This window comes from Zootoca vivipara, chromosome 16 (assembly GCF_965207765.1).
Source record: "Zootoca vivipara chromosome 16, rZooViv2.hap1.1, whole genome shotgun sequence".
NCBI lineage: Eukaryota > Metazoa > Chordata > Lepidosauria > Squamata > Lacertidae > Zootoca > Zootoca vivipara.
This window is the reverse complement of record NC_142599.1, coordinates 20,985,740-21,004,450: the sequence shown is the minus strand read 5'-3', so window position 1 is coordinate 21,004,450 and position 18,711 is coordinate 20,985,740. Positions and strand designations below refer to the sequence as shown.

At 44.9% G+C, this 18,711-nt stretch overlaps 1 protein-coding gene across 4 annotated transcripts in view; it reads right to left on the bottom strand.

Moving 5' to 3' along the window:
- Nucleotides 1-9,490: 9,490 nt before the first annotated feature.
- Nucleotides 9,491-18,711, bottom strand: part of TPCN1 (two pore segment channel 1) — a 57,207-nt gene continuing 47,986 nt past the window's right edge. For all 4 annotated transcript variants that reach the window (XM_060269636.2, XM_060269637.2, XM_035098067.3 and 1 more), the window contains 5 exons: nucleotides 18,454-18,522; nucleotides 17,013-17,097; nucleotides 16,088-16,224; nucleotides 13,733-13,813; nucleotides 9,491-12,113 (listed from right to left, as the gene is read on the bottom strand). In XM_060269636.2, the coding sequence (XP_060125619.2) occupies nucleotides 11,991-12,113; nucleotides 13,733-13,813; nucleotides 16,088-16,224; nucleotides 17,013-17,097; nucleotides 18,454-18,522 (495 nt within the window). In that variant the 3' untranslated portion in view covers nucleotides 9,491-11,990. The remainder of the gene's footprint in view (nucleotides 12,114-13,732; nucleotides 13,814-16,087; nucleotides 16,225-17,012; nucleotides 17,098-18,453; nucleotides 18,523-18,711) is intronic.

The following is an 18,711-nucleotide window of genomic DNA, read 5'->3' as shown; positions in this document are numbered from 1 at the left end:
TGAGTGTTCCAGTTTGCAAACTTATGTTTGGAAGCCAAAGATCTGACGGGGCTTCCGGGGCTTCCAATTGGCTGCAGGAGCTTCCTGCAGCCAATCAGAAGCCACGCTTCGGTTTTCAAATGTTTTGGAAGTCGAACGGAGTTCCGGAACAGGTTCCGTTCGACTTCCATGGTACGACTGTACTATGAAACTAGTGAAACTTAAGCTCCAGGGCCCCTAATCCCAGAGGGGCCCCTGAAACAACTTTAGTCCACATTGCTTAACATTTTTAGGTCTAGTAGACCCAATTTGAGTCGCCCAATTCAAATGGATTAATTTTTTTGTTGTATATATTTCAACAGTTCCAAAGTTTGAGAGTCGGTAGCACAGATGTTGTAAAGTTGAAAGGGTACAGCAGTTTTAAGCAAAACTGAGATTTAGTAGTTAATGTATTCCCCCCCCCCTTTAATGTGGTGATCTGCCATGGACCAACCTCATTGAAGAGATAACAGTGGTTACCCAGGCCTCGTTGCTGGTTGTGAAGGGGCCCCCATGAGTGTTCAGGCTTCTGGGGGGGGGCCAAATGTAGGTCCACCACTGGTGAGTGCCAGTACTTACTAGGAGCATCTGTGTCCAAGAGGGGGAGCTATTGGCAGGTACAGAAACCCTCAGTGTGTGTGTGTGTGTGTGTGTGTGTGGGAAAATCCCCCAAGCAGCCCAACTGAATGTCATTGGTGGTCATTGAGTGCTGTGAGTTTTTTGGAAGTGGGATGGAAAACATGGGAATGGACTAGAGACTGGAACAGGAGCAATCCCAGGCTGTAGTGAATTCAGCAGAAATGCTCCCATTTGTTACCCGAATTCACACCACACATTTAAAAGCACTATGGTGGCAGTTCTAAGCAGTCATGGCTTCCCCAAGAATTCCGGGAGCTGTAGTTTGTTAATAGTGCCGAAAGTTCTTAGGAGAACCCTCTATTCCCCTCCCAGAGCAACAATTCTGAGCGCGGTTTAACAGTCAATTCCTCTTCACAGGGAAGCTTAGGAATTGTAGCTCTAGGAGTGGAATAAGGGCCTCCCCCCCCCCAAAAAAAACTTTCAGTACCCTTAATAAAAATTCGGGGGGGGGCTCTATAACTGTTTAAAGTGGTATCAGAGTGTTTTAAATGAATGGTGTGAATGTGGTCAATGTCTGCTAAATGGGTTTGGTCAGTATTTTGCCCCCCTCCCAAAAAAAACCCCTCGATGTGCTCTACATGCAAGGGTGCCATAGCTATGGCACTTCCCATGCTTATAAGTTACTGGCCTCCCACCTTGTGTGTCATTTCTGGTTTCCACTAAAACTCTCACTAGGAATGTTGGGTGCCTTTTTCTGCCTTTCAGAAAACATATTTATTCTTGGCCTCCTCCCCCCCCCCTTTCACCATTGTGCCAGGGAACTTCTTGGCTTTGGTATCCAAGGCTACTTCTGCACAGAAATAGACCAATTGAAGTCATCAAACAGAACTCACTTAGCTCCATTCATTTCAATGGGGCTGCTTTCAGTAGAACTGGTGTTGGATGCAGCTGCTTACAAGTGACACTCAGAAAATTTGAATATCGTTGAAAAGTGCATTTCTTTCAGTAATGCAACTTATTATTTTTTATTTTTCTTCTAATTTTTACAAATGCTTTCTGTTGGAAATTCCACAGCAATAAAACATAGTTACAATAACACAAAAATAAACATCGCTATTATATTTCATTAATTACATTCCATTTATAGTTGACCCACCTTACGACAAATAATTACAATTACAACAAATAAAGGCTTGGTATATCTTGTTTTGCATGTCATGCATCTATCTCCAGAAGAGGGCAACCAAAATGGTCAAAGGCCTGGAAACAATGCCTTATGAGGAACGGCTTAGGGAGCTGGGTATGTTTAGCCTGGAGAAGAGAAGGTTAAGGGGTGATATGATAGCCATGTTCAAATATATAAAAGGATGTCATATAGAGGAGGGTGAAAAATTGTTTTCTGCTGCTCCAGAGAAGCGGACACGGAGCAATGGATTCAAACTACAATAAAGAAGATTCCACCTAAACATTAGGAAGAACTTCCTGACAGTAAGAGCTGTTTGACAGTGGAATTTGCTGCCAAGAAGTGTGGTGGAGTCTCATTCTTTGGAGGTCTTTAAGTAGAGGCTTGACAGCCATATGTCAAGAATGCTTTGATGGTGCTTCCTGCTTGGCAGGGGGTTGGACTGGATGGCCCTTGTGGTCTCTTCCAACTCTATGATTCTATCTCATATATTGGTTTCACCTTTTAAGTTGCATTACTGAAATAAATGCACTTTTTGACGATATTCTAATTTTCCGAGTTTCACCTGTATTATCTTTTAATGTGCTCAGAGGCATTCCTTTAAGAATATCTGGGCGGGGTGGGGCGCCTGCAACATCCCAGCCTTGGATCATTTCCATTCGAAAAGCAGGGAAGAAAGCTGGCTGAATCATTAAGGCTGCCATCCTAACCTTATTTTACCTAGGAGCAAGCCCTATTGAAGTAAGACTTATTTCTATGTAGACGTGGATAGGATTGCACTATTAACTGCTTTGTTCTCTGGAGGATTTTTTGGGAGGTGGAAATGATGCCCTTTGAGAACTCAAGACTATAGCCCAGCGTACAGCTACAGGCTGCAGAAGTTGTCGCATCATGAGCATGCTTGCACAACCTGCACAACTTGTGTGTGTTGTGGCCTGCTGTGTTATTGTCACTCCCCACCCCCACACTTTTTTGCAGCAAACCCGTTTTATTTTGTTTCATTCTGGGCCCACAAAATTGTAAGCTGAGTTTGCACAATTGCATCTTGCTGCATGTGATTTCCTGACTGACTGCTAATTTCCGGTCAGTTTCATCCTGGGAACCAGAGGAATGACAAGGCAGTTTTATACTTGGGATTGGTGCTTGACCAACGCTCCGCAGGATCACACAAGCTTTTCAGCACCCGTGTTGAGCAACTGGAAGTCTGGGAGCCTTGCACAGTGGCCAGCTCGGTTAATCCACCCAGACGGTGTGTCTGGACAAAGACGTCCCGAAAAGCTTTCCCCTGTCCTGTTGTTCCTCAAAAAAAAGGGGGGGAGGCCCTGCTGGTTTCTCTCCATTGGGCAATTCTGTCTGCGGGTATCCGATCTCAGAATGTTTCATTCATCAGTGTTTGGAAACCTAGTAGAACTTTTCCCACTCCCTTGTTTTAACCTGCCTCGTTAAGAGTGACACAATGGGGCAACCACAGAGAATGTCTCAATGGTTACAGCTAGGAGATTCTTTGGGGGTGGGGAGCTGGACATGGGCAGTGTTTTAACTGCTGGGTCTGAGAACTCTTTGGGAGTCCTGCTGTGCAACACAGGAACACAAAGGCAAGAGGAAAACTGAATAGCAGACTCCATCCAGCTAACTTTGGGTGCTTCTGAATACCAGTTGCTGGAAACCACAGGACAGAGAGTGTTTTCGTGCTCTGGTCCTGCCTGCTGGTTTCCCACTGGAACATCTGGGTGGCCCTTGTGGGAACATGATGCTATACTAGATAGCACTGGTCTCATCCAGCAGGCTCCTCTTCTGCTATTTTACTCATAAGTATGTTCCTTGGCATTCAATTGGTATTTATGGCCTGTGGTTTGGGAATACAGTCATACCTTGGTTCTCCATTCTGGACTCCCGAAACTGTTTGAAAAGCAAGGTGCGGCTTCCGATTGGCTGCAGGAGCTTCTGGCACTCATTTTTTTTTTTTAACCAATAAATTTTTATTGATTTTCCATTTTCAGCAACTTATACATTACATATTAGTCCAAACAATACGTAGCTGTCTCCAGCTCGGACTTCCCCCCACCCCACCAACAGGTATATTAGTTCTCACTTCTCGCGTATTTCAACTATTCTTGATAATCAACAATGAAGAATTTAACTCATTACCGCCAACGTTTTCATTCCATTATAGTTCTTTCTTGCATATTCTACAAACTTACTCCATTCTCTATGGAATTTCACGTCACCCTGATCCCTTATTCTATAAGTTAGCTTAGCCATTTCCATCAAGTCTAATAGCTTCGTTTGCCATTCCGTAATCTGGGGTACCTCTTCTAACTTCCATTTTTGGGCGATTAGTAGCCTCGCGGCCACTGTGGCATACAAGAAAAATCGCTGGTCAGTTTTTTTAATTTCGTTATCTAACAGCTCCAATAAAAAGGCTTCAGGTTTTTTCTTGAAGGTGTACCTAAGTATCTTTTTGAGTTCATTATAAACCGCTTCCCAAAAGTTTTTTATCTTAGGACACCCCCACCACATATGAAAAAATTCTCCGTTAGCTGTTTTACATTTCCAACGAGCCTTATTATGCAGTCTGTACATTTTGGCTAATTTGACCGGGGTTAAGTACCAGCGATAGGTCATCTTCATAACGTTTTCCTTTAAGGCTGTACAGGCAGTAAATTTTAAATTTTCCTGCCACAGTTTTTCCCATGCCTCCATTTCTATATTATGCCCAATATCAATTGCCCATTTTATCATTGAATCCTTCACTGCCTCGTCCATTGTGTGCCAATCTAGCAGTAGGTTATACATTTTAGACAACGTTTTTTGGTTGCTTCCCAAAAGTTCAATTTGAAATTTAGATTTCTTTTCTTCAAAGCCCAAATTCTTCCTGTCCTTCATAAACAAATCATTGATTTGGTGATATTGTATCCATCCTGCCAGCCTGTCCTTTATTTGTTCATATGTCTTCAATTTGAATCCTTCTTTGGATTTAGTCACTATTTCCTCATATGTTAACCCCTTTTTATCCATGTTAATTTTCTGAATTGCCAACACATTAGCTTCTGGCACTCAAGTGGAAGCCACGGCAGATGTTCGGCTTCCAAAAAGCGTTCAAAAACTGGACCACTTACTTCCAGGTTTTCGGCATTTGGGAGCCGATTTGTTCGACAACAAAGCCGTTTGAGAACCAAGGTATGACTGTATCCATTTCCAAGTGTTTCTCTGTGATGGGGATGAAGGAACCTGAGGACCCTGCAGGTGTTTCTAGACCTCAACTCCCATCATCCCTCTCTGCTGGTCGTGCTGTGAGGGCCTGATTGGAGTTGAAGTCCCAACAGCCTCTGGAAGGCCACCAGTTTCCTCCATCCCCGCTCTAGGAAGTCATCTCACTAGTGTCACTACTGTATTAGGTTTAAATGTTACTAACCAGAAACAATAGATGGTGATCCTCCAACTACCACTGAACTACAACTCCCATCAGCCCCTAGCCCAGGCATCCCTAAACTACGGCCCTCCAGATGTTTTGGCCTACAGCTCCCATGATCCCTAGCTAACAGGACCAGTGGTCAGGGATGATGGGAATTGTAGTCCAAAACATCTGGAGGGCTGAAGTTTGGGGGTGCCTGCCCTAGCCCAATGACCATGCTTGCCAGGGCTAATGGGAGCTATAGTTCAGCATAGCTGTCAAGTTTTCCTTTTTCTCGCGAGGAAGCCTATTCAGCATAAGGGAATTTCCCTTAAAAAAAGGGAGAACTTGACAGCTATGAGTTCAGCAGTGTCTGAAGAGCTAAAGGTTCCCCACATCTGCAATAGACAAATATTGGGAATAAGCTCTTATTGGTATCACACTGCATTTATTCCTTGCATTGGTGTACCTGCAAACTACAAATTTTATCACTTGATGAAACGTCAGCAATTTTAAAGATGTTTTAAAATGTATTTAGGTTGTTGTTGTTTTTAAAGGATTCTGGGAGTTAAGGGGGAGAATAGATAAAATTCACAAATCTTTATTACAGTAAAATTTATCATATTTAGAAAACATCCAATAATGAACTTAGTAGGGCAAATCTTATGAAGTCTTCTTCAACATGTGCCAAATAGATTTCAGAACAAAAGGTCTGCAAAGGCCTAAGATAGCATCAGGGAAACTAAATTACTTTTAGGATCCACCTTATTTTTATGATTGCAAGTTGTTTAAATATGTTTTTTTTAGTTGTGTTTTAATATTGTAACCCTCCCTGGGACCTTAGGGTGAAGGTTGGGGAGGAAATGAATAAAGAAATGTGATTTAGCTCTTTTTAAAAATGTTAGTGTGTCTTGGATAAATAATGACAAGCTGATACCAGTAGGCTTTGATTCAAATTTAACCTCAAGACTTTGCAAGTTAATGCTGACATTTGGTCAGGCTGAAGTTTGCATTATCATAATGAGGGCTTATTGAGAATTGACAGTTTTCTTCAAGATTGATGTTTTCAATTGAAGTTTTGAAGTGTTTTGTCCTCTAAAGTTTTGTATGCAAGAACCAAAACCTATTAGTCTCAAGGTTGGGTTTTGTTTGCTTATTTGTTTATCCTGGACTGGTAGGTGTTTTTTTTTTTTTTAGTTTTTAGGTATTTGCCATTTTCTTTGTTTTACATGACACCATTGATGGAAGACGTTTGTGGTGGGAAAGTATTTGGCATATTCGAAACGTATACCACAAAGGATTTATTACTGGAGTGTTTATGGTTTTATTGTAACAAAGACATCTGTATTTTTATCATATTTCCTCCCCCTGTGATTTGCATTGCCAATTTGTTTTATAGCAACCGTTTTGTACCTCAGTTGTTCTGTGCTCTTAAGCTCTGTGCACCTTCAAGTAGAACCATTCTCCGTTCTGAGGAGTTTTGCCAAGGAAGCCTTCGGTGTCTGTGCAAACCCTATGCAGAAATTATCACATATAACCGTTACCCAGAAGCAAAGTCATTACAGGGCTGGCAAAGTGCTCTGCGATAGGGTCCCTACCATGCCCACCCTGTGTAGCATCATGGGAAATTAAAATGGCTGCCTACCCATCTGGTTTCTCAGGGAAGACATTAGTGCGGACAGATGCTGATGGAGCCCTGATAGCTGCTCCAGGGTACCAGCTGGTGCAAATGGCAGCCTGTAGTTGAACGACAGAAAGCTGGAAGGGTTTGCTGCTTTCATGTCGGTGTCTATAAAGGCTCTTAAATCTGTCAGCTGGGAGAATCCTGAAACAATGGTGGTAGAAATCCCGAAGGAATCCTGATTGCTGCTTTCCATGCAATTTATTGCTTTTGGTGGGAGGTTTGTATTCAGTGAAGTTCCTGCTCAGAGTAGGCCCATTGAAATTAATCAACCTAAGTTAGGTATGTCCATTAACTTCAGTGGTTCTGCTTTCTGCCACCCAATGTTTGATTCCCCACTGCAATCTGCTGTATCCCAAAATGGCAAATAAGGTGAGGACACATTTCTAAGTTGGAAGCTAAGCGACAGCAAACTTGTGTTTCAGGTCACATGTCCTCACCACGAATTGTAATGGATCCCAAACAACAGAGCGAGGTAGACTTCTTTTATGCTTGGGAGATCGTACGTTTAAAACCTCTCTCTTATGTAGTGAAGTGTAGCTTCGGACAAGTGTAGTCTCTCTTTAACAAATCTACCTCAGAACGATAACACTGAAGAGAGAACTCGCCCTGAGCCATCACTATGAATAATAATGCATATAAGCCGCTACGGGGCTAGTTCGAGTGGCCAATTCTTATTTGCTTGTTTTCAAAAACCTCCTGGAGGCAACTAAGCAGATTTTGGCCAACTCTTTTTGTTCTTCCCCTTACCGCTGTGAGAAAGCTGTGCTCAGGGAATCTCCTTGGGAGAGTGGGCTGCAAAAATTGCTTTGTTATATGAATTGTTGGTGCTGGGAGCTAGAGATTAGGGTTGTTATACGAAGCCAAGAGTTGCTGCAATTAACTTCTGGACCATGAACCCAAATGGATGTGAGTTGTGTGCATCAAAAGTATATGCAGCCAGGGTTTTTGAAGGGAAGTAGCCAGTGCTTCCTTGAATGTTGCTTACTTTTCTAAGGAATCTCCTTCAGCCTTAAGACTTATCAAGTGTTTGCATCAGGTGCCAATAACAGCAGTACTCTCCCTTCCTGTTAAACCCTTTTCTCTGCTCAGCACAGCGTAGCATCTGGTATGTTAATAAAGGCAAAACACAATTAACTCTTCTTGTCTTCATTGCTGCACTGGGGTTGGGGACTTCAATGCTAGAGGCCGAATCAAACCTCTGTCCGGTCCTTGGGAGTTTGTCCAGGCCACGCACCTTACTTTTACCACAGTTCCGATGCTGGAAGAGGATTTATGTGCAAGGAGTATGCAAACCATCAATAGTGTGTTGTGTATCAGCATACCTGCCAACATTTCTCTGATGAAAATAAGGATGTCCTATTTCATAATAATACCGGTACAGTGGTACCTCTAGTTACGAACTTAATTCGTTCCGGAGGTCCGTTCTTAACCTGAAACGGTTCTTAACTAGAGGTGTGATTTCGCTAATGGGGCCTCTTGCTGCCGCTACGACGCCGGCACATGATTTCTGTTCTCATCCTGGGGCAAAGTTCTCAACTCGAGGTAACTCTTCCAGGTTAGAGGAGTTTGTAACTTGAAGTGTTTGTAACCTGAGGCGTTTGTAACTCTAAGGCAGTGTTTCTCAACCAGTGTGCCTCCAGATGTTTTGGGACTACAACTCCCATCATTCCTGACCACTGGTCTTGCTAGCTAGGGATGATGGGAGTTGTAGTCCCAAAACATCTGGAGGCACACTGGTTGAGAAACACTGCTCTAAGGTACCACTAATTTTATTATTTAAGCCTTGTCCATCTGACTGGGTTGTTCCAGACACACTGGGTGGCTTCCAACATATATAAAAACGTAATAAAACTATACAGGGCTGCATTCAGATTAGCTCTTAAGGTTGCCTAGTTACTTATCTCCTTGGCTCAAGGATAGCATAACTCCATACCCTCCACCATTTCTCTGATGAAAATAGGAACGTCCTTAAGGGGGAAATGGGACATTCTGGAATGGAATCGGAAACCAGGATGGCTTTTGTAAATCCGGGACTGTCCCTGGAAAATAGGGACACTTGGGGGGTCTGCATGAGCACTGTAGAGCAGGCACCCCCAAACTGCGGCCCTCCAGGTGTTTTGGCCTACGACTCCCATGATCCCTAGCTAACAGGACCAGTGGTAGGGGAGGATGGGAATTGTAGTCCAAAACATCTGGAGAGCCGAAGTTTGGGGGTGCCTGCTGTAGAGGAAGCGTTACTCTCCATAAAATACCTAAGCTTGCTTAGTAGTACTACTGTACAAAAGAAGAAATGAACAGCCCTTGCTTTTGGCTTACAAATAGGGGCAATGACCAAAAACCACCTTCAATTTAGGAAAAGGGGGAACGGTGGAAGGAACGGGTAAGCAGATGGAAGGTGAAGGGAGACAGAGAGACCTAAGTGCTAAGAAGCCTTTTCTTCCCTGTGTATCTAAATGTTGAGTAGACGGCATGTGCAGTTGTGAAAACATGAAAGCTCTACCTATGGCTTGCATACTTTTTGAAAAGAAGCGCTCTTGCCACAGGAAGTGGCCTGGTCTTCGCCGAAGTTCAGTAGCTGTTTCACCTCCCCCAACGCCCTTTGCAAATAAATGCAGAAAACAAAGAAGAAAGGAACGCTTTAAAAGGTTTATTAAATGTGCCTGTAAATATCTCTATAACACTGTTTCAGACATCATCATTACAGTTTCCCATACAAACTCACAGTGAACAAAACCTCCCATTGTGTTAACGTTCCTGCAAGTGATTGTCTTTGGAGTTAAGTGTTGGAGGAAGCCAAGGAGAAAAAGACAAGTTAGAAGATAGACCCGCTGAGGTTTGTGTTTCCTTCCATCCTGCAAGAAGCAGTTTCTGGAATTATCACTAGCTTATTCTGGTAAGGAGTTTGGGGGCTGGGGCATATACAGTGCAAGTTGAGTTACGGGTCAGTTAGTTAGCAGTACAGCTCAGGTAACATGTCTCGGTTCTGAGACCACAGCAGCAATATTCTACAGAGACTAATTGGGTTCCCTCAAAGCCTCAGACTCCAGCTTTGTAGAGTAGCAGAAACTACACAGCTGTTAGGGGGGAAACACTTCTTAAGAATAGCGGCCCCAAGAGTCTATAATCAGTGGAGGGGGGCTGTTGGCCCAGATATATGCTGCACACAGGTTTGATCCTTAGGCTAGTTCAAGGGGTAGCCAACACGGCGCCCTCCATCTGTGGATGGGCTCCATTTCCCACCATCTCTGGCCATGCAAGGCTGATGGAGCTCACCAACATCTGGAGGCCGACACACTGGCTAGCCTTGGGCTAGTTAGTGGTCTGGTCCATGAAGGGGCACGAAACTTCAATTTCACCATCACGAGGTCGGAATTTGCTTTCCATCAGCAAGTAAGTTATATGCACCAAAAAAAGAGAGGCAGGGGCAGCAATCACTGCTGGTTGATGTTTTCTGCAGTGCGTGAAAGAACTCTCACCCGCATCTTAGGCAGCACTTGGTACTACTGCTGCACATATCCGCTCTCTCCTTAAGGAAGGCTGGAACTGAGTTAAACAGGCATGGCTTCCCTGAGCAGGCCACTATTGGGGTTTTAGAATCTGCCTAGAGGCAGGTGCTGCGAGGCCAATGGTTTGTTCTGCCAACAGAATCTCTCTCAAGGGAGCATCTTCCCTGACCACTGTAGGGAAAGCTCCTCGTCTGTCTTTGAGACAGATCGGGTCAGCTGGGATTCTGCAAACACAAACACCGCTGTTTTACTCACTTGTAGTGGTAACACAGATTTGCTCTGAATAAGCCCTCTTCTTCTTATCACACACACACATCCCGGAAAAAAACCAACACCTGGGAAATAGCTTGGCTTATTCTGAGCCTACTAAAGTTAAAATTGGACCAATAAAAGCACCTTCACACTTGTTTATCTTGCAGCAGGAAGTTCTGTCTCTGCCTTCATTATGTGCTGCTACGGCATACAGTCAAGAGGAGAAGGAAAGCTCCATTTCCCAGTACTGCTGGGAATAATAATAGTTCATGGGGAGAAAGACCTCCCCCCCCCCCTTATAAGCAACAGAGTTTAGGTAGGTAGGTGGGAGGCATGGAATTCTTCTCCAGCTCAGAGTAACATTCTAAGCCGGAGAAGAATTTGGGAGGGCTACAGCACCGTCATATCTGAGGCAAGCATTACATGTCGTCAAATGTTCATATTGCAAACCAAAGGAGAACTCTGCTGCATCTCTATTTACCTCTTGCTTGTGTGGTGGAAGGCTGTCAGACAGACCCAACGGCTAATAAGGAGCTGGTAAATTTATTCATTTTTTAAATTGCAGCAAGTGATGAGGATCAACCTGGACCCTGCTGTGCAGTGACGGCAGTAATTACACCTTGGTCAGTTTTCCTTCTTTCAAAGTTATTGCTTTTTTTACAACACTTTTAACACATGCCCACAGGCTGAGCTGCTTCCACCACGACGAGCAGCCCCTCTGCCAGTTGCAGTGGTGGGATTCCTTCATTCACCAGTTTCCAGGTTTCGTCCAGTTTGAGAGTAGAGGACTTGTGCCCAACAAGGGAACAAACCTTGTTGGAGAAGGGAAAATGCTGTAGAGCCACAGCAGCTTATTGAACCATTATGGAGATGATGAGGACAGAACTGAACCTCAAAAGGGCAGTCCTACTGAAAACTGGGCAGCCTAGCTAGAGTTACAGACAGGCAAACTGTGGCAGTAAATTGTGGTGTTTTGTTTTTTTCTGCTGATGGAACTGCTGATGCAGCCTGATTGTATAAGCAGCCTGATTGTATAACTCCAGCTGACCATTTTATCCAGCTGTACTGGGGAAAGATAGCCCAATCAACCCCTGGCTGCTTTACACTAGACAAATCCCAGAAGTATGGCTACCCTGTTAACCAGCCCCCCGTCCCTTGCATAATGCCCAGCCACCTTGCAGTACTCTGGTTATGCCTTAAAGACAGGGATGAGCTTTTGCAAAAGGGAGAGCCGAAACACTTGTTACACAAGAGTGCCAGGAGACCTCCTTCTGCCAGACTACGCTATGCATTAATTTGAGATGTACTTTGCAAAGTAAGTAAACGGGGTGGTTAATGCACAGCAGACAAAGCAGCAGCTTAGGTGAGCTGGGCTTAGATAATGGTCTGAGAGCGCTGGCGGAGGCCTGGAAACGGCGGGGGCTGATGGAGCGGCCGGTCGTCCTCCTGCCAGGGAAACTGCCTTTCTTCTTTCCTGGAGTGCTCTTCATACCACTCCTGTGGGAAGAGGCAACAATACTGGGATCATTTCATTTCCCACACCCGCAGCCTGCCCTCAAATCGTGAATGTCTGCAATGAATTGTGCACGAACCCAATATTCTGTTTGTAATAATAATAGCATTATTATTATTATTATTATTATTAATCACCATCATCTCAAGGCACATCTCAACAAAAAACTACACAAAACACATAATAAAAATAAGAACAAAAACAAACCAATAATTCCTCCCTTCCACAACACAGTTAAAATGTATGTCAATCAGCCAAAGGCCTGGATTAAAGAGGAATGTCTTCTCCTGGCACCTAAAAGTGTATAATGAGGGTGCCAGTTGAACTTCCCTGGGGAGAGCATTCCACAAGTGTGGAGCCACTGCAGAAAAGACCACTTCTCGTGTTACTACCTTCTGGACCTCTTATGAAGGAGGGCACACAAAGGAAGGTCTCAGAATATGATCTGAGGGTCCAGGTAGGTTCATATGGAGAGAGCCATTTATTGCCCATCCTTTACCTTACGGTCCTAGTACGTTTCCAAGCACAATTCAAAGTGTTGGTGCTGACCTTTGAAGCCCCAAACGGCCTCAGTCCAGTATACCTGAAGGAGCATCTCCACCTCCATCGCTCTGCCCGGACACTGAGGTCCAGCGCCGAGGGCCTTCTGGCGGTTCCCACGCTGCGAGAAGCCAAGTTGCAGGGAACCAGGCAGAGGGCCTTCTCGGTAGTGGCGCCCGCCCTGTGGAACGCCCTCCCACCAGATGTCAAAAAGAAAAATAACTACCAGACTTTTAGACGACATCTGAAGGCAGCCCTGTTTAGGGAAGCTTTTAATCTTTAAGAAATTGGTGTATTTTAATATTTCTGTTGGAAGCCGCCCAGAGTGGCTGGGGAAACCCAGCCAGATGGGCAGGGTATAAATAATAAATTACTATTATTATATAGGGCGCATTTCAACATTAAAAACAGCTGGCTAGACTCCAACTCCCATCAGCCACAGCGAGCATAGCCAATGGTCTGGGAAGATAGAAAGGAAGTGTAGCCCCAACAGCACCTGGCAAAGACAGAGAGTCCCCACCTCTGCTTTAAAGGCATGAGGCTGGGGAAACTTGCCCACTCTCCTAGGCAGTATTGATTTGGCCAGTTCTACACCAGGGACCCAGGTGGCGCTGTGGGTTAAACCACAGAGTCTAGGGCTTGCTGATCAGAAGGTCGGCGGTTCGAATCCCTGCAACGGGGTGAGCGCCCGTTGCTCGGTCCCAGCTCCTGCCCACCTAGCAGTTCGAAAGCACGTCAAAGTGCAAGTAGATAAATAGGGACCGCTCCTGCGGGAAGGTAAACGGCGTTTCCGTGCGCTGCTCTGGTTCGCCAGAAGCAGCTTTGTCATGCTGGCCACATGACCCAGAAGCTGTCTGCGGACAAACGCCGGCTCCCTCGGCCTATAGAGCGAGATGAGCGCCGCAACCCCAGAGTCGGACACGACTGGACCTGATGGTTAGGGGCCCCTTTACCTTTACCTTTACAGGGCTGGCGGAACCTCCGAGAAGATCCCTGAGTCCCCCAAGCTACAGGGACCATTGCATAACCATAAGTAGGATGAGAGCAGTTTCGCACATCTTACCTGTATCTCTTCCTCATACATTCTCATGCTTAAATCGCTTTTGGTCCTTGACCGCCGCCCCAGGAACAGCATGGACGTTTGCTAAAGTGATGGAAGGGAAGCAGTAAGAGGAAGGCAACTGCCACTGAAGGGTGCCAGAGTTGGATCGTAGCGAACACGGGTGCTGCTAGGAGCACACAGGGATCTCGCCACCAAGAGAGACCTGAGCACATCTCTTAACTTTATCTACAGGGAACTCAAGACAAATGCAGAACTGCGACCACTGCAGGCTTTCTTTCAGATAGGAGGAGATAAATTCTTGAAAGCCAGGGGCATTTACGTCTTACACGATTTTCTTCAGATTTGCATAAATGCATTTAATTTTAATTTTAGTTAAAACAAAAACAAGGTTTCCTTTTTATTAAATGGAAACATTGATGTGATTTGCTTGGGAAAATCCAGCATTTAAACTTGTCCATGTTGTACCTTATTAAGATCGGAGTTAACTCCCACTGAAGTTACCTTGTGCTACTTCACTTCTGTTAAATGTCAGTTTTGGAATTTTCTGATGACTAGATACAAATAAATGAAATTTGTTTCATTTATGTTCATTTCAACAGGGGGACAGGTTTTGTTCCCCCCCCCATGCAGCTCTGTGTGTGTTTGGGGGGGGCATGTACACACTGTTAAGATGTGAATACAGTGGAACCTCGGTTTATGAACACCTCGGTTTACGAATTTTCGGTTTACGAACGCCATGGACCCATCTGGAACGGATTAATTCACTTTCCATTACTTTCAATGGGAAAGTTTGCTTCAGTTTATGAACGCTTCAGTTTATGAACAGACTTCCCGAACCAATTACACCCATGTTTCGGGTTAAGTACGCTTCAGGTTGAGTACTCCGTGGACCCGTCTGGAATGGATTAATCCACTTTCCATTACTTTCAATGGGAAAGTTCGCTTCAGTTTATGAACGCTTCAGTTTATGAACAGACTTCTGGAACCAATTGTGTTCATAAACCGAGGTACCACTGTATTACAGTCCTACCTGTGTTTGTCAGGAAGCTGAAGTTATGGGAACCTGGTGCCTGTAGTGGGAATTATTGTATATGCTTGATAGATAGTCTACGTGTGAAACGATCAGTGTTCAAAACTGAGATATGAAAGCTAGGAGCTAATGGCACCCGAAACCTAGGTTATGGGCGCAACAATGGAATGTCTAGGTGCGTTTTTTTACAATGCTGAAAATGAATGAACTGCAGCTAAAATATTATGTTCCTTCTTCACATGGTCTAGTTCTTCCCCTGCCCACTCACCCCCTAAGAGGGTCTCTTCTCCAGTCTTCAGAGAGTAGCTGGAAGTGGGGAAGCAGAAAAAAGGTCCTCCTTTCCTTCCACTCTGCAGTTTTAATTGGAAATCTTAGGCACAGTACTGCCCCCAGAGCTCAGAAACTGCCCGCACTAATGAAATTCCCTGTCGCGAAATACGCCTAGAACAATGCGAGTTTTGAACGCTGGAAGCGATGTAAAAAAAAAAGTACTTGAAAGTATATTATTAGGAGAATCTGCTTACTCCAACTGTAAAAAAAAGGGTATTGAGAACTTTTGTGGAGAAAAAACTCAGCCTCGAGTCGAGTGAGTTGTTCTAGATGAATCAGGCATCTAGCCCGTATTATGCAGGCATGATTTTCCTCTGAGAATGGGACTTAATTTCTATGCCTGGGTAAAGCTAAGGTGAGGGAATGCCTCTCTGTATAATCCTGTGTAATTTATAGGCTTGGGGACACCACTTTTGTGGGTTCCCAAGCAGCCACTGCTATGGCCAAGGGCAAATGAAGTTGCCATAAACATCACAATGGTGTGGTTCTTGAAAAAATCTACTACATACTTCTTGTGGCATTCCAGTGTGTGCTGGAAAAATATGCAACATGTGATGAAGAAAAATAAGAGTTTGGATTTGATATCCCGCTTTATCACTACCCAAAGCGGCTAACATTCTGCTTTCCCTTCCTCCCCACAACAAACACTCTGTGAGGTGAGTGGGGCTGAGAGACTTCAAAGAAGTGTGACTAGCCCAAGGTCACCCAGCAGCTGCATGTGGAGGAGTGGGGAAGCGAACCCGGTTCACCAGATTACGAGTCTACCACTCTTAACCAGTACACCACACTGTGAAGGGGAGGGGGAATCTGAATTGCTCCGTTCCCTTCCTCTTTGAGGACCAGTGGCCACAGAGGGATACCCTCTAGCATTCTAAATCAGAAGTGACTTAAGCCTTACCATTCTGAACAAGACCAGCCAAGTGGTGGCGAGGTGAGAGAGGATACCTGGAAAGTGGTGAACAGAAGATGCTGGAATTCCAGCCCCCATTACTCACCCTGTGCCTGTCCATCTGGGAAATGACCTTGAGCAGCTGGCTGGCAGCCGATGCAATGCAGTTCCTTCCATACAGCTCTGCGACAGCTGTCAGTTCCTCCTTAGAGACTTCTCTCTCGAAAACAATGCCCATGTCTTCTGCAGAGGAGAAAGGCAAGGACAAGGCTTGTCTGGGTAATGGAAGGGGGAAGTGGCAAGGAAACTTCAGGCAAAATCAGGCCTGCCCAAGCCTCTTTGACTTGGCCCACCAGGCCATTTTGGGCAAGCCATGCCCACCGGGGCACACACACGAAGTCATCACACAGTGCCCAGCGGGGGGCGGGGGGAGTTCAAGACGTGGCTGCAGAGGAAGAATGGGGGAGCTCGCTCACAATGCACCCGCACGCGACTCTTCATTGCTGAAGAATTTTGGCTTGACATTTGGGGGACCTGATGTACGATGACATCAGGCGACGGCTAGTCCTGCCTTCCTGTCCCGTGTGGCCCATAGAAGGCTGACTGCTGTTGGATCAATCAATAAATAAAATGGCTCAAAAGTGCTGCTACACCCATTCAGTGCCACTAGTCCCAATATTTCAGCAGGCATTGTTGCTTTTAACTTACAGAATCTTTTGAAGGTGCTTTTAAAAAGTTGATTCCTGCTGTGACTCCTGCAATGTAGGCAGTTGGACAATGGACCTTGGAGTCCCCCTTTCAACTCTACAAGTCTATGATTCTATGTTCATTTGTTTCCACTCTCTTAGGATGAGCCAGCCTCTTTATGATTATTCTGTACGGTTTCTACAGATTTTTTAAATGCTTTTTTCACTCACACATTTTGTGTGTGTGCGCGCGCACCGTTTTGATACGGTGCCTGGGAGGTGGTCTGAAAATATTATTATAAATAAGGGCGGAAACAAACAGGTTTCAAAGGTGACCCCACTGACCTCCTGAATCTTGGTTCTTCCGGCTATAGTTCATACGGAACACGAACGCCTCCAATATAAAGGCTACAATTATTGTCATCACCACCTGTGGGGGAAGGAAAAGGTCGGCGCAATGCAAAAACAGCTCATCCAAATTATTTATTTTCTGTTCTACTCAAGCTGACTTATGGAGTAGGATAAGGTGACAGTTCAGTCATTGGGGGTTAGCACAATGTAGCCCACTCTGAGCTCTGGGAACAAACCAGGCTTTAGATCATGGTTTCCCAAACTTGGGTCTCCAGCTGTTTTTGGACTACAATTCCCACCATCCCTGCCCAAAGGTCCTGCTAGCCAGGGATAATAATACTGTATATTCCTGCGTATAAGACTACTTTTTAAACCAGGAAAAACTTCTCAAAAGTCGAGGGTCGTCTTATATGCCGGGTCATATTTCTTATATGGCGAGTATATCCCAAACTCTATATTTTAACTGGAAAAGTTGGGGGTTGTCTTATACGCCCAGTCATCTTATACGTCAGAATATACAGTAGTAGTAGTAGTAATAATAATAATAATAATAATAATAATAATAATAATAATAATACCGGTAATAATAATCTGGCTGGGTTTTCCCAGCCACTCTCGGTGGCTCCCAACAGAGGACTAAAAACAGAATAAAACTTCAAACATTAAAAACTTCCCGAAACAGGGATGCCTTCAGATGTCTTCTAAATAATAGTTATGGGAGTTGTAGTCCAAAAACAGCTGGAGACATACGTAAGTTTGGGAAACCCTACTCTAGGATCAACCAGAAATGATGCTACAACCCTTCATCAGATGATCATGCACCAAAAAGCAAAGTCTGACTACTTTGCTGGCAAACTATATTTCTGGTCCTTGGGAGTGACTTTGAAGGCTACAGGACAGGGCAGGGAGTGTGTGGACCTGCTGAATTTGCTGGACTATGGTGCCCATCATCCCTGACCATTGTCTGGGGCTGATGGGAGCTGGAGTCCAACAAAGCCTGGAGCATACCTGCCAAGTTGCTGTCAGAGAAATAAGGGACCGGGCCGGAAATAGCAGACTGGAAGTAGCGCTGCCGCCATTTTGGAACTGGGCGGAGCATGCTCAGAAGTGACTTTTGATGCTGCTTTGCCCAGTTCCAAAATGGCCACCGCACCAGAAGTCGCACTGCAGCCATTTTGGAACTGGGCAGAGCAGCCTCAAAAGTCGCTTTTGAGCATGCTCCGCCCAGTTCCAAAATGGCTGCCGTGCCAGAATAAACCGGGGAAAAACAAAAAAATCCGTTTTTTCAGCTAGGAACAGCTGGAAAAACGGGGATTTCCCGGGGGAAACGTGAGACTTGGCAGCTATGGCCTGGAGGCCCCACGCCTGCATCACACATACAGGCTGTAGTGACAGAACTGCTTCACAAAATAGCATAGTTGGCAACTCTGCTTACCATGGTCACAATATAGAAAATCATGAAATAGAGGCGGCTCCAGTGCGAAGTCTCTGATGTCACCCCTTCCTGGAAAGGAAAATATTGTCAGTTTTAATTTCTTAGTGCAGAAAGTATTGACCTGATGTGCAGAGAGCTTTCCCATTCTGAGTAGTTCAGGAGGATTCTAGGTGGTTTATTTCTATGTGGGAGAAGCCGGAAAAAGGTTTCTGGTGTTTTGGTTATTTCTCTGGGAAGCTGAGTACAGCTGGTTTAAAC